We start from the raw sequence: 26782 nt of genomic DNA on the forward strand, positions 1-26782 counted from the left end.
CCACCCAGCCAAAGAGCCGGGATGGGTTGGAATGAGATCATGAGAAAGCTTGGGGCTGCTGGTTTGTGGGGTAATAAGTGAGTGTGGGTTAGTTCAGTCAGCTGCACTCAGGAATCCTGTTCCACTGGAGCCTGTCCTGGCCATGGCCCTCTCAGCACAGTAGCTGTTGATAACTGACAGTGCCTTGATTCCAAGGTGACCAGAGAAGTCAGACACCTGTTTTGTGCTAAGAACCAATGGGCTTATGGAGTTGGTAGGGCTACTGGAATGATTTTTTCCTTTGGTTGAAGCAAATGTACTCGAAGATGAAACTAACCAAGAAGACCAAACCCCAATAGCTTTGTAACCTCCAGTTTGAGTCCATACCACATTCTTGGGGTTAGGTTATACCCAAGAATCTTTCCAGAGGCAGAAGAAAGGACACATAGGATGGGCTAGGATCTTGAGGACTGTCATTGATACCATGTCTGGGAACAACACTGGTGTTCACTAAATACTCTCACACAAGGACTGAATGCTAACCCTCAAGGAGGTTGACTCTGAAGGGAGATTCAGTCTTCAGGTTGTCCACATGGAAGTGGGCAGACAGGCTACTATGGGGCCTGGTGAAGGCTGAAGAGCTCCCTTATATGCGTATGCAGGTTGTGTTCAAAGACGTTCACCATCATCAAACAGTAGATTTTTGTCCCATGTCATGGATAAGAATCCAGATGCAGACAGAGCTTAGTGATTTTCCATAGAACCAAAGCTGGTTCAGGGCTCGCTCCAGTATACCAGCCTGTCTCGCTTGCTGTTAGAAAGCTTCTCAAAGCAGAAGTTAAGAGCTTTGTTCAGGGCTGGCTCGGGTGAGGGAGTGATATCAGATTATAACGGAATCCATGGTCTTTAGAACTACCAGTCATAAATAGAAGTGAAGAGCCTGCAGAAACTCAAGATGCCAATATGAAACATCCTCTTCTGGAAGATGAGGATGGTGAAGCAAGTCTCTTGATGAGAGCAAGAGTACAAGCAGAGAAACAATAAAAGAAGCATAGCAACCTGAGAAAGTTGGTCTCATTTTGTCTTAGGACCTTAAGGGCCTTCCTGAGGACAGGTAGGAAGTAGGATTCAGGCTCATGGTACACTAGGCAAGAAAGAGGGTGGCAGAGTTGGTGAGTGATCACCCCCCATTCTTCACACACACCCCTTGGTGCACATCTTTTAGTCCTCAGTCTGGATGTACATCTGCATGGGGTTTTCCTGCCACTCAGGCAGACAGGCCAGGCTTGCAGCCACTTCCTTCTGGACAGGCCAGCCCCAGGCCTCAAAGAAAGGAGCCAGATTCTTCTGTACCCTTTCAGAGAACTTCTTCACCCACAGATTCATCTTGCCAGTGTTGTCTTTGGGGATGTTAGAGAGAGTCTGGTACTCAGCAAAGAGCTGGGTGAATGGCTCCCATCCAAAGGCCTCCTGGAGCTGGAAGAGAAGGAAGGGGCAGGATGAGGTACAAGTTTGTGAAAATTCCTGCAACATGCGTGTTCGTGAGTGCATCTCATTTCTGGTGATTTCTTCCCCTTAATCATTCACTAGCTTCACTTCTTTGCTTGCCCTTATCTCCCCATCTCAACCCTGCACATAAACACAGTCTTGTTGGCTCATTCCGCTTCTTGGCCACAAACCCTGTACCCCCTGAATGTAGTAGGGGACTACATGAGGACCCTAATGGCTGAAAAGAGGTAAATACTCAATAAATGACAGTTATCATTATTATCTCTATTTTAAAGAATTATATCCCCAGTTCCTAAGTGTTTTCCCAGGCATCAGACAGGTTTGAGCCCGACTGAGATGGGGATTGGGAGCCAAAATCTGGGAACTTCCGACACCTTCCAGACATAATAAAACCCTTGTTTTTTTTCCCCTTTTCAGCCATCTCAGAGCTGTGACTATTTTCAAGGCTACTGTTTTTCTCTGTGGAACACTGCCTTTGGGGCAAAACAAGGAAGCAGCAGGTATGTCACAAGGGGCTCAAAATGAGAGTGACTCATACTTTATAAGGAACAGCCCACCTGAAAGCCATGGGCAGGAGACTCTTACTTGCCAAGATTATAGAGATTTAGAATTAGCAGGGATCTTGAGGTTTCCGAGACCACCCCCTTTTATGGAGGAGAATCCTCTGACTCTGAGGTGTAAAAGCCCGAGGACAGATGGCGTTTGGATCAGCCTCCCTCTGGTCTCACTGTTGTGCCCTCACTGCTTATCTGCTCTCACTGCTTGGCCTTTGACAATCGTCCTGCTCATCTCTCTTAATTAATAATCAACAAATTAAACATTTATCACACATACAACATTAAAAAATATCTACAATGAGCCAGGTATTTCACTAGGCAAAATGATTAAGGCTCTTGTTTTTCTGGAGGTCACTGGTCAGTGGGAGAGACAGACGTGTAAGTAAACAAATTACAAAAAAAGTTGGCTTGTCAAGGAGATGATGTCGGGAGAAGAGGACAAGAGAGCTGAATTTTGACAGGTGACTTGACAGGTAACAGACAAGGTGTTCAAGCACGTTTCAGCTACAGGAAGGAAACGTGAGGAGGTATAGAAACGAAAACAGCAAGATGTGTTCATAGTGGGAAGCAGCTTGGTAAACTGCAGGATAATTATGGAGATGGAAAATTGGGAGCTGGAGCTGGAGGTGTTGGCCAAAGCCTGATGATAAAGGGCCTTCTGCACCCAGCTAAGCAGCTTCCATTTTATTCTATGTGCGAAGGAGAACACTTGACGAGCTTAAACATGGAATATTCAGATTATTTCGGAAGTGGCGTGGAAGATGGATTATAGGTGGTTGAAGCAAGATGCTGGAAAAACTGAGGAGGCTTTTAAAACAGAAGAGGATACTGAGGATCTATGCTAAGGCAACAGCAGGAGGAATGATGGGGAGCAGACCTCCCACAGGTGAAGAAAACATAAGGTATCCCTCTGTCCTGGGACCAAGTCTCAGACTCCAAGGTGAGGGGGTCTCCCCAAAGGTTTTGCAAAATGATATTCATGGTGAGTGGGTCAGTAGGTAGGGTGGAATTAGGGCTTTGCCTTACACTTCAGTGGCAACTACCATGTAAGGTCTCTTTCCCTGTAGACCCTCAGACTGGCTCTAGAAGAATCCTGAGCTGATGCTACACAGTTATCTCACTGACTGGGGCTGTCTCATACTCACTCTTCAGAAAATGAGTGAAAAAAAAAAAGAGAGGGTTCAGAAGTGCAAAAGCCTGGGCTTGTCATGAGCTCCTGATTTTAGGTTCTGGGTCCATCATTTAAATGTGTGACATTGGACAGGATGCTTAAACTCTCTAACTCAGTATGTGCCTGTAAAAAGTGGGCAATACCCACTATCTAAAGAGTCATGGTAGACAGTATAGGAGATCTGATATGGGGAGTGGCTTTGACAACTTGAAAATATAAAAATTCAAAGCAGGATGGGGGAGGGGAAAGGGATTAATGCTTATTTCATAGGAAATCGACTCACTTTGGGACTTCGGTGTTCTTTTATTGGGTTGGTTATTTACTTATTCATTCTAAAGACATTTTGGGTTCAAATGGGTGATGGAAATATGAGAATCTTGTTGACAGATTTACCTCCTAAGAGGCCTTCTTGTAATGCAATTGCCCCTAACACATCACTGTAATTATGAAGGGATGCAACACTCACTTGACCCATAAAACTAAGGTGAGGGAAAACAAAGCAAAGCACAACAATCACCATTTCCGAGGCACCTACTAGGGGACAAAGGACAAATGAGTGAGTGGGAGAGCTGTGACTCAGTCTTGGGAGTGTCTTACTCAGAGCTTCTGCTCTTGACCGATATACCCAGAGACTACATTCTCTACTTATTTTCTTTTCACAGTATTTTTTTATTTCCTCTTACATATCATCACAAAACCACAGTATGTGAATGGGACAGGCATCATTATCTCCATCTTAGAGATGTGTGACCTGAGAAGCACCGCCATGCAGCCAGGGGAGGTGGTGGACCCAGGCTGATGGGGGTGGTGAAGGAGTTGGAGAGCTCCTGGGATCCAGGATGCTACACGACTGAGGGTCTAGTGGCCCCATCTCCCTGAATTTCTGTTCAGTACCTTTAGATACGTTTCCAGAGCTGTCCACACATTCCAGTCATTCAGGGGCGCTCCCTTTCCCAGGTGTGTTTTGATCCTTTTCTCTCGTTCTGGAGGGCTCAGAGCTGGGTGGGCCTGAGCCCTGGGGATGTGCAGGACCGTCTCGTGCACATAGACTGACCAGAGGTTACAGGTGGCCTCGGTGGTGTGTGGGGGGAACTCCCACCCGTGCCGCTGCTGGTTGTGGCCCAGCTCGTGGATGGCTCCCCACAGACCTCTGCTTCTCATGCCCATCTCACTGATGAGCTCCTGCACTGACTGCAGGTGGCACATGATAGGGTATCCTGAGTGCATCCAGCCTGGGAACGCGAAAGGAAGAGTGAGGCATGGTGGGCGTGGTCCCCCCAAACCCATCTCCCTTCATTCCTCTGCATGGTGTAACTTTTTCCCGCCGTCCTGGCTGCCACCATAATTCCAGAATCTCCATGCTGATTGGAAAGCAGATGCTTTCTTCGACTTGGTCTGAAGAGTCCCTACCCTTCTTCCCAACCTCCACACTGGAGTTATGCCTCTCCTCTCTGGCCCCCCAAATATTAACACTTTATATAGTCATCCTCACTATAATTCACTGCTTCCTTTTGTGTGGGTTTTCTTTGCATATGAGTCTACAACATTAGGTCCTGTGTCTGAATTTGAGATCCCTGAGGCTAGGGCAGTGCCATTCCGTCTCCTATGTAAACTACTGTTGGCCAGATTTATACTTTTTAACAGTGAAAGTCTTGTGTTTTTTTGAAGATTAGAAAACAGGTCCAGAGGAATTTTCCACATGTTGGAACCAGATTTCCGGTTTGTTTTTTTTTTTTTTGGTTTGTTTGTTTTTAAGATGGCCTTCTTTCCTCTAAACCACTGAATACTTAACATAAACCTCTTTACTCTCTCTTTTCATTGCCAACTCTGACTTATGTTTGAAGGAGATATTTCTGTTTTAAACTCTCCTTGAAGCAACGCTCACTGCCATCTTGAACTCCTAGTACCAGTTTTTCTGAGACTGTTCTCCCTCCTGTGAAATCTTACGCTTTAGATGAGCATGATTTACCTTTTCACATGTAAACATCTTTTCATCTCCATCAAAGTCCATGTCTTGAACGTCTTTTTTTCCCTTACTTTACTGGTAAAATTATGCCTTACACATATTGGACGTTTAAAAAAGGCAAAATAGATGTCAGCAGAAGGAAGGAAATAACAAAGATCAGACAGGAAATAAATAGAGATTAAAAAAACAATAGAAAAGATCAATAAAACCAATAGCTGGTTTTTTGAAAGGATAAACAAAATCAACAAACCCTGGCCAGGCTCACAAGAAGAAAAGAGAGGGGACTCAAATAAACAAAATAATGAATGAAAGAGGAGAAATAACAACTGATACCACAGAGATACAAAAAATCACAAGAGAATACTATGAACAGTTATATGCCAACAAATTGGACAACCTAGAAGAAATGGATGAGTTTCTAGAAACACACAGCCTGCCCAAATTGAGTCAAGAAAAAACAAGATAATTTGAACAGACCAATTGCTAGAAGTGAAATAGAACCTGTAATTTAAAAAACTCCCTACAAACAAAAGTCCAGGACTGGACGGCTTCAGAGGAAAATTCTACCAAACATACGAAGCAGAACTTATACCAATCCTTCTCAAACTCTTCCAAAAGATGGAAGAGGATAGAACACTCCCAAAGCCATTCTATGAAGCCGCCATCACCCTGATACCAGAACCAGACAAAGACACTACAAAAAATAAAAAATAAAAATAAAAAACTATGGGCCATAAAAAGGCAAAATAATAAATAAATGGTGTCCACAGACTAGGGGCATCCCTCTGGAGCACCCACCAGCTGAGATCTGCACATCAGCAACAATCCTCTCTGGACGGAGGAAAGGAAAGGGCTGGGCTGCCAGCCTGGCTATAGCCTGCATCATCTCATCCCAGAGGTGGAGTAAAGAGTCGGGGTCCTCCAGGGCCTGGAGGTCTGCAGTTGGCACCGTCAAGATGATGTTGTCTGTTGCCAGCTCTCCCCAGGGAGCTGTGCTCTCCTGGATATGCCTCTTCCACTCCTCCAGGGATGTCTTACCTGGGAATAAAGGGCATGGAACCTGTCACCCACTTCCTCAACTTCCCTTGAGCTGAAAAACACAACTGGAACTCTAGGAGGAGGACAGTGAAGTGATGAACTACTGTCATGCGGGTCTATGTGCTGTGAAGTGAAGGACAGGCCCCCAGACCCTTCCCTCTGTTCTGCCCGGAAGTCTCCATGGACACAGGGTGTCCCTCATCTCCTGCCTCCACTGGCACCTCAAACAGTCCCTCCTCCTCCTGTCCACCAATCCTCTTCCCTTCCCTCCTTCAACCAGCCCATCAACACCGCAGCACCCCCGGCTCTCCCACTCCCCTCCACGTTCAGTCCACTCACCCAGCCTGTAATATGGGGCAGGCACAGCCCTCTTGATGGTGACGGACACGGGGCCCAGTTTACTGCCCTTGGGCACGATGACATAGAGAAGGCCACCCCAGAGGCAGGAGACTGACCGTTTGGTCCTATCCATGCAGCACTGGTGAGTCACCACAGGGGCTCGAGACAGCTTGCTGGCACTCGTCAAGTCATCGGTGTGGCAGCCAATCTGTACCTGGAGAGGCGATTCCACCATGTGTGCTGTGTGTGTGTGGTACTGTGTGGATGGAGGGTATTAAAAAACTCTAGCTTCCCCTTTCTATGAGCAGTGCATGCAAACCTGTGAGCTTTTAGCACTCCAAAAATCATATGGACCGAAAGGTACGCAGAATCATTTTTCTAGGGATTTAAGCAGCTCCACAGTGGACCACCATCAGGCATACCAGGCATAACCCCGAGGCTGATACTGACTAGGGTCCCATGGTGCCTCTGTACCAGGCAGAACCTGGGCTCTCGCTCCAGGGTTCAAACCCCTGAGATGATTCCGATGCTGGGAATGAGGCAGAGGGAATCTTCATCTGCCCTTTGTGCACAGACAGGAGGCCCATCCAGAGGCAGTGGGATATGGGGTGACGGGGGAGAACTGGTTCTGTCTTCCCCCTTTGTCTCAGCCTCCCCTCCTGGTGAGGTAGATTGAGTGCATTTTGTCTGGAGTCCTGTGACTGCTTTTCTTAGGTTTAATGTAAGTGAGCTCGAGAAAGGAGACTAACCCAAAAGAGACCCTTACTATGGTAGGAAGTGACCCTCAAAATTGAGGCAGGAAGAATTTTAATTCTGCACGATGGCCTGTTTTTGTGAGTGACGGGGTTAAGTACACCCTTCAGCGATCAAGGTGAAGAGGTAAAACCCAGAAAGGCCGTGTTGGAGAAATGAGTGAGGTTCCGAATATGTAACAGGTGCTCCTTCCCCTCATACCCCTGTCGGGAGGTGGAAACCTGAGGGCTTGTGTTTGAGGACTGGATCTGATGTTAGGAGCTCTGGCATCTGCAGTCGCTCCCTTAGGCTCCCTGAAACTTAGCTGTTTCATCTGTGAAATCTGTAACGTGGGCAGAACAGTGCCTTCCTGCACTCCTGGAAGAAGTGCCGCGAGCTGGATGAGAATGAAGCTCTGTGGCTGTGAGATGTGGCAGTGGTGTTCTGGCCTTACCTTCAGTCCAGCAAAGACTGCAGCTTCAGACAAGGAGACTTCTGCATTTTGTCCATTTGGGAGGTAGAGCCCGGTACTCACCCAGGAATCACCGCTGCCTGACAAAAGCCATAGGAAAGGCTGAGTTATTCCCCGACCTGACTCCACCCCATCTGGAACCTCACAGCCCCTCCCAGAGGTGCAGCCCTGCCCTGCGCACCTCATCTCATCCATGCTTCTTGCATGCATCGCACCTAATCCCTGAGCAGAACCCCAACGCCCGTCTCCTGGGAAGTACCTGTTAGAGAATGGAGCTGGCCCACCTGAGCTACAGCACCTGCAATGTCCTGCAAAGCTCGCTAGCCCCACTTTCCCCCAGGTCCCTCATTCTGTACCTGGGTTGTTTCCATCAATCTCCACTGTGACGGCGTGTTCTGAGGGGTACGAACTGGAGCTGCAAGACCAGGTTCCAAGCCCCTGTGCCAGCTGAGAGCAGTCTGTGCCGGAGCGTGCCAGCTCTGTGGCCAGGCAGAGCAGTGCAGCCTCATAGGAGTCACTGGCAACTGGCTTTTCCCTGCTCACAGCTGGGAGGCCCGACAGACGCAGCATCTTCCTCAGGAGCCGGTGCAAGGAAGCATAAGCAGGGACCCCCTCTGCGGGGATCTGCAGGAAGCCTGCTCCATCTGCTCCCAGTTTTACCAGCCAGCTCTTTTCCAGGTTCCTGCCCCTGTGGTTCACGATAAGCTGGAATTCAGACAGTGCCTTGCGGAAGTGGTAGCTCTGCTTCTCAGGGGTAGGGACAGGGAAACAGCCTGGGTTCAGAGTCCGAGCTAGGATGCTGAGGCCAAAGCAGTTGAGTATGACGTTACCAGGGAAACTAGCCAAAGTGGAGCGGCCGGGGTTCTGGGAGGCCCACCACCAAGCCTGGCCCCCGATGAGCAAGCCCCCACCCTCGGCCACATACTCCTGCAGCTGCTTAGCCTCCTTGTCACTGTAAGCCACACAGCAGTAGACACTCAAGTCAGCAGTCAGATGGGGCTCCAGACTGCATTCCAGGCCATACTCTGACAGCAGGGCACACAGATTTTTTAGACACGTGTTCACCCCAACTTTGCTCGTCTGGCCTCTGGCCAGCCAGTGCACAGCATTGAGCAAAAAGGGCCCCATCTTGGGCGTACAGAGCATGCCCTCGTGGGCAGCCAGAACCACACGGCCCTGGCCATAGCGGGCAGCTGCCAGGAAGCAGCCGAGAGAGGCATCTAAGCCCAGGGGGAAGGCCAGGGCCCCATGCACCAGCAGCTGCGAGGGAATTCCCCCTGTCTTGATGTCCAGCTTTGAGATCCCTTCCAGGAGCTCCTGCTGATCCTGCCCGAGATCCTCCCCAAACCTGGAAAAGAGACAAAGGAGAAGGAACAAAGGGGCTACAGTCAGTGAGTGAACCACTGAAATGAGCTCACTGAATAGAGCAATCTGTGTGGGTACAAAGATACACAGCTCATGCCAATCTTCTTATTCTCGCTAAGATTTGAGATTTGAATCACTCGTGTGACTCGCTTTATTGCAGTGGTCTGGAACTGAACTCGCAGAATCTCCGAAGTCTGCCTGTAACTGAACATATAAATGAATTGTTAGAAAAAATGGATCTATTACTCTTAGAGAAAGTAGTCCTACTTAGACATTTTTCAGAGTAACATTTCTGTAAAAGAAGGCAGTAAAAATCAAATCCCCCTCTCCACGTGCTAGCACTGATCTAGGAACATGTTACAAGTAAACTATTTAATACTACACTTGAAGATTTATACAAACTCACTCTTTTTAAAAATTGTCACTTAGGTGATTCTAATGTGCAGTGCAGAAGGACAGCCACTGCAGGCCACCTTCTCCAACTCTGAAGGCACTCCAGCCGTGTGGCTGACAGGGTCTTGGTGCTCTGGCCGGGTGTCAGGCCTGAGACTCTGAGGTGGGAGAGCTGAGTTCCGGACACTGGTCCACCAGAGACTTTCTGGCCCCGCGTAATATCAATCAGCGAGATGTCTCCCAGAGATCTCCATCTCAGTGCTAAGACCGAGCTCCACTCAATGACCAGCAAGCTCCAGAGCTGGACACCCCATGCCAAACAACTAGCAACAAAGGAACACAACCCCACCCATTAGCAGAGAGGCTGCCTAAAATCATACTAAGTTCACAGACACCCCAAAACACACCACTGGATGTCATTCTGCCCACCAGAAAGTCAGGATCCAGCTGCATGCATCAGAACACAGGCACCAGTCCCCTCCACCAGGAAGCCTACACAGCCACTGAACCAACCTTACCCACAGGGGGCAGGCACCAAAGACAATGGGAATTACAAACATGCAGCCAGCGAAAAGGAGACCCCAAACACAGTAAGTTAAACAAAATGAGAAGACAGAGAAATATGCAGCAGATGAAGGAGCAAGGTAAAAACCCACCAGACCAAACAAATGAAGAGGAAATAGGCAGTCTACCTGAAAAAGAATTCAGAGTAATGGTAATAAAGATGATCCAAAATCTTGGAAATAGCATGGAGAAAATACAAGACACATTTAACAAGGACCTAGAAGAACTAAAGAGCAAACAGTGATGAACAACACAATAAATGAAATTTAAAATTCTCTAGAAGGAATCAATAGCAGAATAACTGAGGCAGAAGAATGGATAAGTGACCTGGAAGATAAAATAGTGGAAATAACTACAGCAGAGCAGAGTAAAGAAAAAAGAGTAAAAAGAATTGAGGACAGTCTCAGAGACCTCAGGGACAACATTAAATGTACCAACATTCGAATTACAGGGGTCCCAGAAAAGAAGAGAAAAAGAAAGGGACTGAGAAAATATTTGAAAAGATTATAGTTGAAAACTTCCCAAACATGGGAAAGGAAATAATCAAGTCCAGGAAGTGCAGAGAGTCCATACAGGATAAATCCAAGTAGAAACATGCCAAGACACATTAATCAAACTATCAAAAATTAAATACAATGAAAAAATATTAAAAGCAGCAAGGGAAAAACAACAAATAACACACAAGGGAATCCCCATGTGGTTAACAGTTGATCTTTCAGCAGAAACTCTGCAAGCCAGAAGGGAGTGGTGGGACATATTTAAAGTGATGAAAAGGAAAAACCTACAACCAAGATTACTCTACCCAGCAAGGATCTCATTTAGATTTGATGGAGAAATTAAAACCTTTACAGACAAGCAAAAGCTAAGAGAATTCACCACCACCAAACCAGTTTTACAACAAATGCTAAAGAAACTTCTCTAGGCAGGAAACACAAGAGAAGGAAAATACCTACAATAACAAATACAAAACAATTAAGAAAATGGTAATAGGAACATACATATTGATAATTACCTTAAATGTAAATGGATTAAATGCTCCAACCAAAACACCTAGACTGGCTGAATGGATACAAAACCAAGACCCATATATATGCTGTCTACAAGAGACCCACTTCAGACCTAGGGACACATACAGACTGAAAGTGAGGGGATGGAAAAAGATATTCCATGCAAATGGAAATCAAAAGAAAGCTGGAGTAGCAATTCTCGTATCAGACAAAATAGACTTTCAAGTAAAGACTATTACAAGGGACAAAGGAGGACACTACATAATGATCAAGGGATCAATCCAAGAAGAAGATATAACAATTGTAAATATTTATGCACCCAACATAGGAGCATCTTAATACATAAGGCAAATGCTAACAGCCATAAAAGGGGAAATCAACAGTAACACAATCATAGTAGGGGACTTTAACACCCCGCTTTCACCAATGGACAGATCAACCAAAATGAAAATAAATAAGGAAACACAAGCTTTAAATGATACATTAAACAAGATGGACTTAATTGATATTTATAGGACATTCCATCTAAAAACAGCAGAATACACATTCTTCTCAAGTGCTCATGGAACATTCTCCAGGATAGATCATATTTTGGGTCACAAATCAAGCCTTGGTAAATTTAAGGAAATTGAAATCATATCAAATATCTTTTCTGACCACAACGCTATGAGATTAGATATCAATTACAGGAAAAAACTGTTAAAAATACAAACAAATGGAGGCTAAACAATACGCTACTAAATAACCAAGAGATCACTGAAGAAGTCAAAGAGGAAATTAAAAAATACCTAGAAACAAATGACAAAACACGACGGCCAAAAACCTATGGGATGCAGCAAAAGCAGTACTAAGAGGGAAGTTTATAGCAATACAGTCCTACCTCAAGAAACAAGAAAAATCTCAAATAAACAACCTAAAGCAATTAGAGAAAGAAGACCAAAAACAAAAAAATCCCCCAAAGTTAGCAGAAGGAAAAAAATCATAAAGATCGGACCAGAAATAAATGAAAAAGAAATGAAGGAATGATAGCAAAGACAAATAAAACTAAAAGCTGGTTCTTTGAGAAGATAAACAAAATTGATAAGCCATTAGCCAGACTCATCAAGAAAAAAGGGAGAAGACTCAAATCAATAGAATTAGAAATGAAAAAGAAGTAACAACTGACACTGCAGAAATACAAAAGATCATGAGAGATTACTACAAGCAACTCTATGCCAATAAAATGGACAACCTGGAAGAAATGGACAGTTTCTTAGAAAAGCACAACCTTCCGAGACTGAACCAGGAAGAAATAGAAAATATGAACAGACAAATCACAAGCACTGAAATTGAAACTGTGATTAAAAATCTTCCAACAAACAAAAGCCCAGGACCAGATGTCTTCACAGGCGAATTCTATTAAACATTTAGAGAAGAGCTAACACCTATCCTTCTCAAACTCTTCCAAAATATAGCAGAGGGAGGAACACTCCCAAACCCATTCTACGAGGCCACCATCACCCTGATACCAAAACCAGACAAAGATGTCACAAAGAAAGAAAACTACAGGCCAATATCACTGATGAACATAGATGCAAAAATCCTCAACAAAATACTAGCGAACAGAACCCAGAAGCACATTAAAAGGACCATACACCATGATCAAGTGGGGTTTATCCCAGGAATACAAGGATTCTTCAATATATGCAAATCAATCAATGTGATACACCATATTAACAAATTGAAGGATAAAAACCATATGATCATCTCAATAGATGGAGAAAAAGCTTTCGAGAAAATTCAACACCCATTTATGATAAAAACCCTCCAGAAAGTAGGCACAGAGGGAACTTAACTCAACATAATAAAGGCCATACATGACAAACCCACAGCCAACATCATTCTCAATGGTGAAAAACTGAAACCATTTCCACTAAGATCAGGAACAAGACAAGGGTGCTCACTCTTACCACTATTATTCAACATAGTTTTGGAAGTTTTAGCCACAGTAATCAGTGTGGAAAAAGAAATAAAAGGAATCCAAATCAGAAAAGAAGTAAACCTGTCACTGTTTGGAGATGACATGATGCTGTACCTAAGAATCCTACAGATGCTACCAGAAAACTACTAGAACTAATCAATGAATTTGGTAAAGTAGCAGGATACAAAGTTAATGCACAGAAATCTCTTGCATTCCTATATACTAATGATGAAAAATCTGAAAGAGAAATTAAGGAAGCACCCCCATTTATCATTGCAACAAAAAGAATAAAATATCTAGCAATAAACCTACCTAAGGAGACAGAAAACCTGTATGCAGAAAACTATAAGACACTGATGAAAGAAATTACAGATGATACAAACAGATGGAGAGATATACCATGTTCTTGGATTGGAAGAATCAACAGTGTGAAAATGACTCTACTACCCAAAGCAATCTACAGATTCAATGCAATCCCTATCAAACTACCACTGGCATTTTTCACAGAACTAGAACAAAAAATTTCACAATTTGTATGGAAACACAAAAGACCCTGGATAGCCAAAGCAATCTTGAGAACGAAAAATGGAGCTGGGGGAATCAGGCTCCCTTACTTCAGACTATAATACAAAGCTACAGTAATCAAGACAGTATGGTACTGGCACAAAAACAGAAATATAGATCAATTGAAAAGGATAGAAAGCCCAGAGATAAACCCACGCACATATGGTTACCTTATATTTGATAAAGGAGGCAAGAATATACAATTGAGAAAAGACAGCTTCTTCAATAAGTGGTGCTGGGAAAACTGGACAGCTACATGGAAAAGAATGAAATTAGAACACTTCCTAACACCATACACAAAAATACACTCAAAATGGATTAAAGACTTAAATGTAAGGCCATACACTATAAAACTCTTAGAGGAAAACATAGGCAGACACTCTATGACATAAATCACAGCAAGATCGTTTTTGACCCACATTCTAGAGAAATGGAAATAAAAACAAAAATAAACATATGGCACCTAATGAAACTTAAAAGCTTTTGCACAGCAAAGGAAACTATAAGCAAGATGAAAAGACAACCTTCAGAATGGGAGAAAATATTTGCAAATGAAGCAACTGACAAAGGATTTGTCTCCAAAATATAGAAGCAGGTCATGCAGCTCAATATCAAAAAAACAAACAACCCAACCCCAAAATGGTCAGACAACATAAACAGACATTTCTTCAAAGAAGGTACACAGAATGCCAACAAACACATGAATGGATGCTCAACATCACTAATCATGAGAGAAATGCAAATCAGAACTACAGTGAGGTATCACCTCACACCAGTCAGAATGGCCATCATCAAAATATCTACAAACAATAAATGCTGGAGAGGGTGTGGAGAAAAGGGAACCCTCTTGCACTGTTGATGGGAATGTAAATTGATATAGCCACTATGGAGGACAGTATGGAGGTTCCTTAAAAAACTAAAAATAGAACTACCATATGATCCAGCAATCCCACTACTGGGCATATACCCTGAGAAAACCATAATTCAAAAAGTCATGTACCACAATATTCATTGCAGCACTATTTACAATAGCCAGGACATGGAAGCAATCTAAGTGTCTATCAACAGATGAAGGATAAAGTAGATGTGGCATGTATATACAATGGAATATTACTCAACCATAAAAAGAAACGAAATTGAGTTATTTGTAGTCAGGTGGACGGACCTAGAGTCTGTCATACAGAGTGATGTAAGTCAGAAAAAGAAAAACAAATACCATATTCTAACACATATATGGAATCTTAAAAAAAATGGTTCTGAAGATCCTAGGGGCAGGACAGGAATAAAGTCGCAGATGTAGAGAATGCACTTGAGGACACTGGGAGTGGGAAGGGAAAGCTGAGATGAAGTGAGAGAGTGGCAATGACATACATACACTACCAAATGTAAAATAGCTAGCTAGTGGGAAGCAGCTGCATTTCATGGGAGATCAGCTCGGTGCTTTGTGACCACCTAGAGGGGTGGGATAGGGAGGGTGGGAGGGAGACGCAAGAGGGAGGGTATATGGCGATATATGTATACGTATAGCTGATTCACTTTGTTATATAGCAGCAACTGACACAACAATGTAAAGCAATTATACTCCAATAAAGATGTTAAAAAAATTGTCACTTAAACCTGATGAGCATATTTACTACTTCTTATTGAGAAATGGTCAAAATGTAATGAATTGAGGAAAGATTTTGTATTTCAAGAATTTTTTAAACCCATTTGTAGATACTTTGTCAAGCAACAGGAGATTGGTTAAATAAGTTATGGTTAACTGTAGATGGCATATCATATGGCAATTAAAATGATTATTGGAAAATGCTTAATAGAAAAAATTTTAAGTCAGATTCTAATATACTATGCTCTAAATAAGCCAAATTTTGCACAACAAACTGCCAAGAACAAACGAACAAAAAACAAAATCCACAAGACCAGACAGAGAAACATTATCCAAAGTATGTTTATCAAAATGTCTTCAGTGATCATCTTGGCTAGTGGGATTTAGATGATTTTAATTACCTTTATAAAACTTTGTCTCATAATAAAAATCAAATGTTAATAAAAAGGTTTACTCATTCAAGTAGCAAAACATTACTGAAAAAAATTCCTCTTGTACAGTTTCTCCTTAATTTCTCTTTAGCATGAAAATGGAGACACATCATGTTTTAATTTTGTCATTCCATTTTCAACTAACACGGCCAAATGTCAAAAGGGTTCTGGCATCAGTTTAGCTTGTACCTTTTTTCCACCTGTAGAGGCTTAAAGACTTATTTTGTGGGGCAATGACGTTGAGCCACAACACTTAGCTTATAGACTTAGCTTCCACGCTGAGTGTTCTGCCAGAATCTTATGACGGGCACCTTGTGAAGTCCAGCTACTGATAAAACACCTTCACTATGGAGATCTGTGATAATGAGACTGGGAACCTGAAGGTTTACACTCATGTGCTTATAAAAATATCTAACTGCCGCTGTCCAGCTGAGCAGGTCATTGGTGGACTCTGGCTCTGACTGGTCAGGATGATCCTGCTTCCTCCCTTGGCAGAGTAGCTGGAAGATCCTGTGAAATTTACATCCCCTCTCCAAGCCACCACTTGCTTACCACCACTTGTGTCTGGGAGTATTCAATAAAGACGACGTCCCTAAGTTGGCTAACATAGTACCTGATACATAGTAAGTCTTCAACACATGTTAGTGGGTATATAAAACACACAAATACATACAGAATATTTATCTGATAATGAAAGACTTTATGTCTGATAGACAGGGACCTTAATACCTAAAAGTATTAAGGGTATAAATGGTTATGGGTTGAGTTGTGTCTCCTCCAAATTCATTTGTTGAAGTCCTAACCCTCAGGACCTCAGAATGTGACCTTATTTGGAAATAGGATCATTGCAGATATAATTAGCTAAGTTAGGATACGGTGGGCCTAATCCAACATGACTGGTGTCCTTATAAGAAGGGGAAATTTGGACACAGACACACACACACATAGGGAGAACGCCATGTAAAAATGAAGGCAGAGATCAGGGTAATGCTTCTACAAGCCAAGGAAGGCTAAAGATTGCCAGGAAACCACCAAAAGTAGGAGAGAGGCCTGGAGCTTATTCTCCCCACAACCTCAGAAGGAATCAACCCTGCCAACCCCTTGATCACAGATTTTTAGCCTTCAGTGGTGCGATGACAAAATTCTGCTGTTTAAGCCAGCCAATCTGTGGTACTTGGTTATGGCAGCCCTAGGACGTTAACACAGTCACAATTCTGAAAAGTGATCCACACAGAACACTCTGGGGGTAGGTGATCTATAAAATTGGTCTGGATGTATCCTAACATTCTTGGGCTTACTTTTTTTTTTAATTAATTAATTTTTGGCTGCGTTGGGTCTTCGTTGCTGCGCGTGGGCTTTTCTCTAGTTGCAGCGAGTGGGGGCTACTCTTCGTTGTGGTGTGCAGGCTTCTCATTGCAGTGGCTTCTCTTGTTGCGGAGCACGGGCTCTAGGTGCGCGGGCTTCAGTAGTTGTGGCTCACGGGCTCTAGGGCGCAGGCTCAGTAGTTGTGGTGCACGGCTTAGTTGCTCCGCGGCATGTGGGATCTTCCCGGGCCAGGGCTTGAACCTGTGTCCCCTGCGTTGGCAGGCGGATTCTCAACCACTGCGCCACCAGGGAAGCCCCTTGGGCTTACTTTTAAAAACACTGATAACTGAATCAGAAAGTTACCCAGGGGTAGGACCATATCTTGCGTGTCTCTAGTTCCAACAGCACCTAGCGTGGTGTCTGGTGGGAAGCACTACCTAGCAGTAGTAAGACATGCCACAGAAATGAGGGGGCAATCATGTAAAATTAACATGCAGTGGGCTGAGAGCAGCCCTCTGAGCTGCAATGCCTCTCACCTTTCTTCTGAAAAAGGACTCACCCTCTCACTTATACAGGAGTACATGTGTGTATATGTATTTGTATTTATATGTGTTTATATATATACATAAGCATGCATATATACACAGAGACATGTGTGCACACCCATATATGTATACATATACTATATATGAAATGATTATATGGGCCTGAGGAAAACTATGGAAGATGACATCCTGGGTTGTCAACACGGTTCCTGGGGGAGGGGTGGGAAGATGGTGTGCACAGCACCATAAGGAGGAGCAAATAAAAACCTGGCATTTAATCGCACTGCAGCTTACTATTTATCAGTTACAAACAACAGGCAGACCTCTGAGAACTAACATGGTTAGGTGTTCCAAAACATTTTTTTGAGTAAAACATTTAAAAATAAAAACTAACAATTTGGTGATACAATTTATATAAGACAAAAATAAAACAAAGTAAATATATGTCAGTATATATGTCAAAAAAGTCAGGACAAAATCACAAGAGTGTAAGAAGTATTCTGAATTGTGTGATGGAGACAAGGGGTTGGTATTGAAAGAGCTGCTCAAAGGGGACTTGTCTCATCAGTATTTTTTTTTCAAATACGGAGAATGTATGAATATATTTCTCAGGTAATTAAGAATTAAATTTAAAATGTGAAGGTAACTGATGGAAAAATAGAACTGAGAAGCATAATCTACAAATATGTTGGGAGAATTTAAGGAGTAGAGAAAACTAGGTCGAATACTATAACGAAGAAAAAATGCAAAAAGAAACAAAGTATAAAAAGAAACCAGGAAAACAATGAGGCAAGAGTAAGAAATACACTTGAATTATCACTATCTAGGACTGGATTAAATTTTTAGGCGAAGAGACACATGCTCTCAGACTGGGCTAAAAACATCTAGGTATAAGCTGCTTACAAAAGACACAATTGAAACTATCAATAAATGGTACACAAAGATTGAAATGAGGAGATCAACAAAGGTGTATCTGGAAGATACAACAAAAAGAAAGCAGAAGTGCCGGTATTAATATGAGATGCAATTGATTTCAAAGAGGAAAGAATGAAAATAAACAAAAGATGAATATTTTCTATGAATAGAAGTTAAGCCTTCCAAAGATATAATTTTCATTAATTTTTATGGGCCTATAAACAAAGTGCTGAAAGCAAAAACTGCTACAAAGAAAATTAAAATTTGATGAATTCATAATCACATGTGAAAATAGTAACAGATCTCTCAGCATCCAATGGATCAATTAAAAAAAAAAAAAGGATAGGGATGATTTGAGCAGAATGACTGACAAACTTGATTAGAACCAGAACACAATGGTGCAGTATCGCCTAGAATCTGAGGATGAGAAAATGAGAGCGTAGAATGCTGTACTCTGTCAATTTGTTGTGTAAATATAACAAAAATGCAGATATTCTCAAACATGATACATTAAAAATATAATTTTTTAGAACACACACACAGGCATAGACAAGCAATTGAGAGGATCCATATCAAACTTCTGAGAGTGGCTGCCTTAGTCCAGAGGCATGAGACTGGGAATGGTGGTGTGTGATGAAAGACAATTTGCCACTCTCCTCTATACATTTTTTTTAAATTGGAGTATAATCGCTTTACAATGTTCTGTTAGTTTCTGCTGTACAATGAGGTGAATCAGCTCTATGTACACCTATATCCCCTCCCGCTTGGACCTCCCTCACCCGCCCCCCGCCATCCCACTCATCTAGGCCATCACAGAGCACCGAGCTGAGCTCCCTGTGCTATACAGCAGGTTCTACTAGCTGTCTATTTTACACATGGTATCTATGTATCTTATTTATGTCAAACCTAAGCTCCCAATTCATCCCACCCGTCCCCTCCCGCCCCCCCACCCCTGTGTCCACACGTCCATTCTCTACATCTGCGTCTGTATTCCTGCCCTTGTATTTTTCATTATAAGCTTGAATTCATTTTGAAATTTTTTTGTGAAAAGGTGAAATGTTTCGGGACTTCCCTGGCGTTCCAGTGGTTAAGACTTTGCCTTCCAGCACAGGGGTTATGGGTTCAATCCCTGGTCGGCGAGCTAAGATCCCGCGTGCCTCGCGGCCAAAAAACCAAAACGGAAAACAGAAGCAATAGTGTAACAAATTCAATAAAGACTTAAAAATTGGTCTACGTCAAAAAAAAATCTTTTAAAAAATGTTTTAAAAAGGTGAAATGTTTCTCAAAAGAAAAGAAAGGAGGGAGAGAGGGAGGGAAGGAGGAGAGAAGGAAGGCTGGACAAGCAAGCATAGAAGATGGGATGTCAGGGAATTCTCAACAGATGCTTCTATTTACCAATATTTAAGTCTTGTATAATATCTATTTACAGTATTTAAGTTTGGATAATAACATAATGAAAGTAGCTATTATTTAATGAGGTTTAATATCTTCTAGGCATTTACACATACAGACCATCTTGTTTAATCATTATAATAAACCTGAAAGTTATTATTCTTGCTTTATAGATGAGACAGAAAAGTTAGGCTATTTGCCCCCATGTTTCTTAGCTAATAACTGGAAAGGACAGGAAACAAATCCATGGTGGTTTGTCTCTAAAGCCAATGATGTTGTCCACACACCAGTAATCTCTCAATTACTGAGTTTTGAATGAAGCCCACAGTTGGGTATGCGGCAATCAACAGGTATATTTTGTGCAAAAGCGGCTTTAAATAGACATGAAGGTGTGAATACTACTGCATTTATGGAAAAGGAAAAGCATGTGCTCCTTCAGAGCTGGAAGTGCGAGAGGGCACTGAGGAAAGGAAGGGAGAGGTGGCAGTGCTCAGGTACCAAATCACACCTGAGCAAACAGGTGATACAGGAGATGGCTTTCTGATGGAGATTTAAAACCTGCCATAGTAACGGCAGCAGTGATCAGAGAGTTCAGTGTGAGGCGAGCTGCTGTCATTGTCACCATGCATTGGCCTTGTCTCTTCTCTCCCATGTGCTGGCTACTAGACCTATTTCACCTGGGGTGTTTGCTTCTTAATTTGTTTTCTTCACTTTGAAATTCCCCCTTTTCATCTCATTCTGTCTCTCGTTTTATATAACATACATTTTTAGAAAGTTCTGTTAGAGTGTGAAGCATTCTCAAGGAGTGAAGTGTCCTCATTCATGTATTTATTCACTAACTATGTAGTCTACAAATATTCTGTTCTGTTCATTGGGTCATATTTTTCTTCCAGCCATGATTGATTCTGTTGTCTTTCCACACTAAATTTCTGTCTAATGATTTCCCTTTTAAATTTAATATAGCCTTTTTATATAGTTATTACATAGTTTTTTCTTTTCACTATGGGCATGAGCAGATCTTTTGCACGTTCTGATATCGTGTGGGTGAGTTCCTCTTGATATTCTTTCTAAGTTACCCCAGACCAGTTTGTTTGTAGACACTACCACATCCACCACCTTCTCAAATTATATTGGGGTCTGTATAATGCTTCCTTCCACTTTCTTATTGCTTAATGTCTGTATCTCTAACTGAAGGGCAAAGATCAGCTGGGGCCTATTGCTGTCCTTCCTGGGGGCTTGTCCTTCCACTCTTCAGGGACCTAAAGCAAGGCCTACTCCACCCAACCAGGCATGGAATGCACTGGAAGTGTTCAGCCTACCATTGTCTTTGGAAGATGGCAAACTCCAGCATCCCTTTCTGCCTCCACCAAATTCTGAAGGAGCTTTGCTGCTTTTACATTTGAGGGTTTTTTCCCTTAAGTGTCTACTCACCCAATTGGTTCATTCTTCTACAACATGAGAAGACATCAGTGATAATTCTTGGATTTGTTTCAGCTTTTTCCTTGTGGTTGTGCATCGTGGGTAGGTATGGTCTCAGGAGACGCTGCACACCGTGCCACACGTCAGTCACCCGGCACTCCCACCAACTGTGCCTTAGCAGTACGTGGGGTGAGCATCAGAACCTCCACATTCAGTTGTTTGCTTACTATTTTTCATTAATTTGGTCAGGTTTGGTGGAGAGGGCAATTCTGGGATCTAGGCTCATTTCCCACTACCTTTACCTGGAAACTCTTTACATTTATGGATCTTGAATATGAAAACAGAACAGTGCTACTTACAAGCTGAGAGTCCTCAGACAAAGACCTTGCACTCTATAGGAATGTGGTGATGATCAAGAGAGATAACACATAATCTTTTTTTTTTTTTTTTTTTTTTTTTTTTTGCGGTACGCGGGCCTCTCACTGTTGTGGTCTCTCCCGTTGCGGAGCACAGGCTCCGGATGCGCAGGCCCAGCGGCCATGGCCCACGGGCCCAGCCGCTCCGCGGCATATGGGATCCTCCCAAACTGGGGCACGAACCCGTATCCCCTGCATCGGCAGGCGGACTCTCAACCACTGCGCCACCAGGGAGGCCCAACACATAATCTTTAAGAGAGGCATAAACCTAAGCTACTAGTTTGTATTTACTTTTATATGAGCAGCTCCTAATACACTCTAGGCCTTGTAGGTTATGCCATGTGTAAGAGTAATGAGCTGCTGATCTGAGATTAATTTTTCCCCAGACTCTCCTCTGTCTTGGTATAAAACCAAATGCCTTTGGGTCTGGCTTTGCATGTTAAAGTACAGGCAGGACCTCCTCAGGTGTGTAAACCTAGGTGTGCAGGAAGCTTTTGCCCTTGGGGATAGGACCCTTGAGAGGATCTTTTGTTGGTTTTATGAGACTGCTCCTCCCCTGGGCAGACAGGGTAATTCCCTTAAGGAGCTCCAGAGCCTCCTGCAGCAATTTAAAGTCAGCAAACCTGTTCGGTCAGCCCAGGAGCCATTGACCAAGATTTGCTGGCCGGAAAGTTCACTGAAAACCTCAAAGGAGACATGCGTGAAGGCGGCAGGAATCTGAGCTGAGGGCCTGGGCCCCATACAGGCCTTTTAAGACTTTAGAGTTGATGGGGTCAGTCAACTCCAGCTCAGTTTTGGGCTGAGGCTGGAAGCCTCTGAGACACAGCACATTCTATAACATGAAGCTGTCTGTAGGCTCAACCCTGGTACCCAGGCCACCCTTTCCCTTCTCGTGGTTTAGGATGTGTATTCGTTCATATATTTATTCATTAATTTACGCAGTCTACAAATACCTGTTTCTCTCTACCATGTTTCACACATCAGGCACTGAGAATAACGCAGCACACGTGACAGGCGAGATCAGTGCCTCCGTGGAACTTTAGACTTTGGTTGGCTAGACACGTACCAGCAAGTACACGTTGGGTATTTACAGGTTATGATCACTGATGTTTAGGCAAGAGTTGGAGAAAAGTGAAACTGGAAGTTTAGTTCTTAGTTTCGAGAGAGTCATTGAGGAAGACTCCCCTGAGGAGGGTGTTTGAGCTGAAGCTGAATAAGGAAAATAAATTGGCTTTTCAGGAGCTGAAGGAAGATCCAGAATAGGAAGAGAAATTTGAAAACCAAGTCTTATATTCAGCTTTGCCGGAGCTACCAGTGTAATTTTTTCGATTAACTGAATTTCCAAATATCTGATATTTTGTAAGACAAACTGTAAGGAAAAAATGTTGCCTGCCATCCCAGTTCTACAAGGATCAAGCCATTGGCCAGTGCAGTCATGCACTGACTTATATAAAATTCGAACATGAATCTGATCAAGCCTCTCAACCAGGAGGTGGGAAACTTTTTCTTAGCAGCCCAATAATAAATATTTTAGGGTTGTAGGCCACATGTTTTCCACTGACACAACTCAACTCTGCCACTGTAACTCAAAAAGAGCTACAGACAATATGTACACAAATGGACACTGCTGTGTTCCAATAAGACTTTATTTATGTAAACAGGGGGCTGGCCCACAGGCCATAGTTTGCCAATCCCTGCTGTAGAATCCAGATCTAACTTCCACTTTACAAGAAATATAGAGAACAGAGGAATACATTCAATGACACCACAGGGATTCAATCAGCAAAACTCAGATTGTTTTGAAGGAACCACATTCTGTACTTTGGGGAAACTGTTCAGGACATAGTACCTAGTTTCTTCAACAAAAAAGCAGCAAGAGATAAAAAGAATTGGAAAAGAAACTCAACATTATATGAGACATAAAATTCATATCAAGCAATCAAAATATTTGGGTTTTAATAAAAGACCAATTCCAACAAACAGTGAAAAAATAAGACAATTATGGAAACATTAAGAAAGTGTTACTTCTTTTGGGTATGATAATGGTGCCTTGTGGTTATGTTTTCAAAACAATTTACATCGTTAGGGATACATATTAAAAAACAGATGGAATGATGTCTGTGATTTGCTTCAAAATAATCTGTGTGAACCGGGGGTGTGGCTGTAGATAAAACTGGATAGACTATGAGTTGGCTGTTACTGAGCTTGGGTAATGGCTGCATGGGGGCTCTTTGTACTGTTCTCTCTACTTTTGCATATCTCTGAACTTTTCCATAATTAAAAGTTAAACATAAAATATACTTCAGATTCAGTGGCAGAGATGAAAAATGTAGGCGTGGATGAAGAAAAACAGGTTTAGTTTGATGGACAGGAGTCCTTTGGAACAATTAAGAGCAGTTAGGTTGATGGGATTTAACCTTGTTTGTCCCTTAGAATTAAAGAGAAGTTGGAGTGAATCAGATCCACCCTGCCTCTCTGAGTAACTCATCACCTCCCAACCCTCTCAGAGGGAAGGAAGACCAAGGGAGCCAGGACTTGGGGCTGAGGACACTGCTAAATGCTTACTAAATATGTGTACTCCCTTCCTTGTAGCAGAGTCTTGATTTCTTCAGAGATGCCAGGGCCCATTTAAAAGTATTCGGCCCTTCAGACCCTCTGGCAGCTAGAGTTGGCCAGGTGAGCTAATTTTGGTCACTGAAATATAATAGAAGCCTAATGGTCAGGGCTCCCAGAAAATATATTATTTTCTGTATTAGAAAGGACATATTCAGCGGATGTATTCATTCTAGCTTATTCTTGCGGAGGTGTAATTATAGTGCCTGAAGCAGTAGTACCAATCTTGTAACCATAAAGATAAAAGTGAAACATCGTGATGGGAGGGGTGGGGGCCACGGGGGTGGGGAGAGAGCAAGAGAGAGATGGAGGGCGAGGGAGGAAGGGAGCGAGAGAGGGAGAGAATGGACTTGCACGAATGGACCTGGGTCATCATGAAGCAGGGACTCAGTGCCCCAGGCCTGATTTTCTTGCCCGGACTTCGTTACATGAGAAAAATAAACTCCTACGTGGTCAATCCTCTATAACAAGGCTTCTGTTACATGTGGCCAAGCACAAGTGAGTCACTGATAACAAGTTATCTAGAACCCCAAATATCCAAAACTAAACTCCTGCCCTCCTCTAATCTGTCTTCTCATAGACTGTCACAGCTCCTTACGTGGCAACACTCACCTTTAAGGCACTGACCACCAAAACGCTTGACTCCTATTCCCCGCCCCCCCCTCCACATTCAGTCCATCAGCCAAGCCTGAAGGCAGGAAGGAGGAAGGAGCGGAGGTACGTGTCTCTCTCAGGCTGTGTCTCTGGCCATCACTGTGTCTTCTCTTAGGCTCCCGGTCCCATCAGACAGCCCCCCCGTCTGGGGTCCCAGCTCCTGCTGGACAAGCCTCCACCAGGTGGCTGCAGCTCCCGGGCTGCTGGACCACCACCGCCTCTGCCAGTCCTGCTGCTGCTCATCTCCTGGCTGCCTCGCTGCCTCCTGTGCAGTTTTCAGCTCTTGTGTCGCCTGCTTAGTCAGTTCCCCGGATTAAATCCCTTATGTTTGAAACACCAGTTAATCCTGACCAGGCCTCATTGATAAGCCTTCCCTGATGACCCTAACTAAAATATTCTCCACTCCCCTCGCTGTCACTCTGTCACTTATCCTTCTTTACTTTCCTTGTAGCTCTTATCAATACCTGCTAGAGTATGTGTCTATTTGTTTCCTTAGTTGCCTAATTTTCCACTGGAATATAAGTGTCAAGACAGCAAGGGTCTTCTGCATGGGGCCTGGCACATGGTATGTGCCTCACACAACGAAACAAACGCTCTTCCATTCCTTTAAGAGATACTGACACACACTCTCCAAGTCTCAGGCACTAGACAGACTGATGAATAAGACAAGTTTTTCTAATAGATCGACAGTCGCTTTGGCCACAGGTGGGAGTGGCCGTGAGAACCCAGCCGCTCTTGGGCTTCAGTGCATTTTAATTGGCCTATTTTCTACTTGTAGTGGTTCTGAAAAGCAGTGGAAAAATCACGTGTATTAAAGCGGAAGCTCACTGAAGAGGGGGATCAAATGTATTGTAAACATGCATCAGACTCCCCATAGGGAAACACCACTCACCTGACCTGGAGAGGGATCTTGGGCACCTTCTTAGAGACCTTGAACCGGCTTCTGTCCCCACAGGTATCAGTGAAGTACACACCGGCCACACTGGTCACCTGGTTCCCTGGGAACTTGGACAGCACCTTGTCATGACCATGCTGACTGGCCCAATACCAGGCTTGGCCCCCCATGAGCAGGCCCCCTCCACGTTTCACAAACTGGATCAGCTCTGCAGTCACGGTGTCATTGTAGGCATTGATGCAGTAAACCCCCAGGGGTTCTCTCGGTTCTGGCTGAATCTGTGCCTCAACCCCAGAGCCCTGCAGGATGTCTGCTAGTGATGCCAGGGATGGGTGCACTCCAACGGGAGCCCCAGGGGAGGGACAGAGCCAGCCCACTGCATTGAGAAGAAATGGGGCCAAGCCGGCATCCAGCAGGTAGCCCTCATGGGACACCACCACCAGGCGGCCTCGGCCATAGGAGGAGGCAGCAATGAGGACCTGGCCCTGATCATTCACCATCACCGGGAAGGCAGCCTCTCCAATTAGAAGGAGTTCACTGGGGATGGGGCCTTTAGGGACATCCCAGCTTGTCACTCCATCCATGAGGGCCTCAAAGGCAGCAGCAGGAGTTGTCGCCATGGCTCAGTCAGCTGCGGGAGAAGAAAGCAAAGACTGAGCTTGGTCAGAACAAATGAAGGAATGCGTGAAAACAAAAACAACTAAATGCATTCAGATGAAAACTACTTGTCAGGTTCCCCACTGTGTGCCACGGCCTGGGGGTGCAGCAAGGAACACAACAGACAAGGTCCCTGCTTTCACGAATCTAATATTTGAGAAGGGGAAGGACAATAATTAGGTAGATAAACAGATAAAATGCAGCAATTAATAACTGTTAGATGAAAATAAAACATAGTGATGTGATATCGAGCAACCGGAAAATTACTTTAGATTGGGTGACAGGAAAGGCCTACAGGAAAAAGTGACCTTGAAGCTG

The 26782-nt window shown here is 43.6% G+C and overlaps 1 protein-coding gene across 1 annotated transcript; it reads right to left on the reverse strand.

The window, feature by feature from the left end:
- Nucleotides 1–1200: 1200 nt before the first annotated feature.
- TCAF2 (TRPM8 channel associated factor 2) lies at nucleotides 1201–26427 on the reverse strand (the record flags this gene model as incomplete). The annotated part of the gene is made up of 7 exons (XM_079710953.1): nucleotides 1201–1455; nucleotides 4111–4448; nucleotides 5981–6220; nucleotides 6560–6773; nucleotides 7746–7843; nucleotides 8120–9111; nucleotides 25805–26427. The coding sequence occupies 7 exons, from the start codon at nucleotides 26425–26427 to the stop codon at nucleotides 1201–1203; spliced, it is 2760 nt and encodes a 919-aa protein (XP_079567079.1).
- Between the last annotated feature and the right edge of the window lie 355 nt (nucleotides 26428–26782).

Source organism: Hyperoodon ampullatus (assembly GCF_949752795.1).
Source record: "Hyperoodon ampullatus genome assembly, chromosome: 9".
In the NCBI taxonomy this organism is placed as follows: Eukaryota; Metazoa; Chordata; class Mammalia; order Artiodactyla; family Ziphiidae; genus Hyperoodon; species Hyperoodon ampullatus.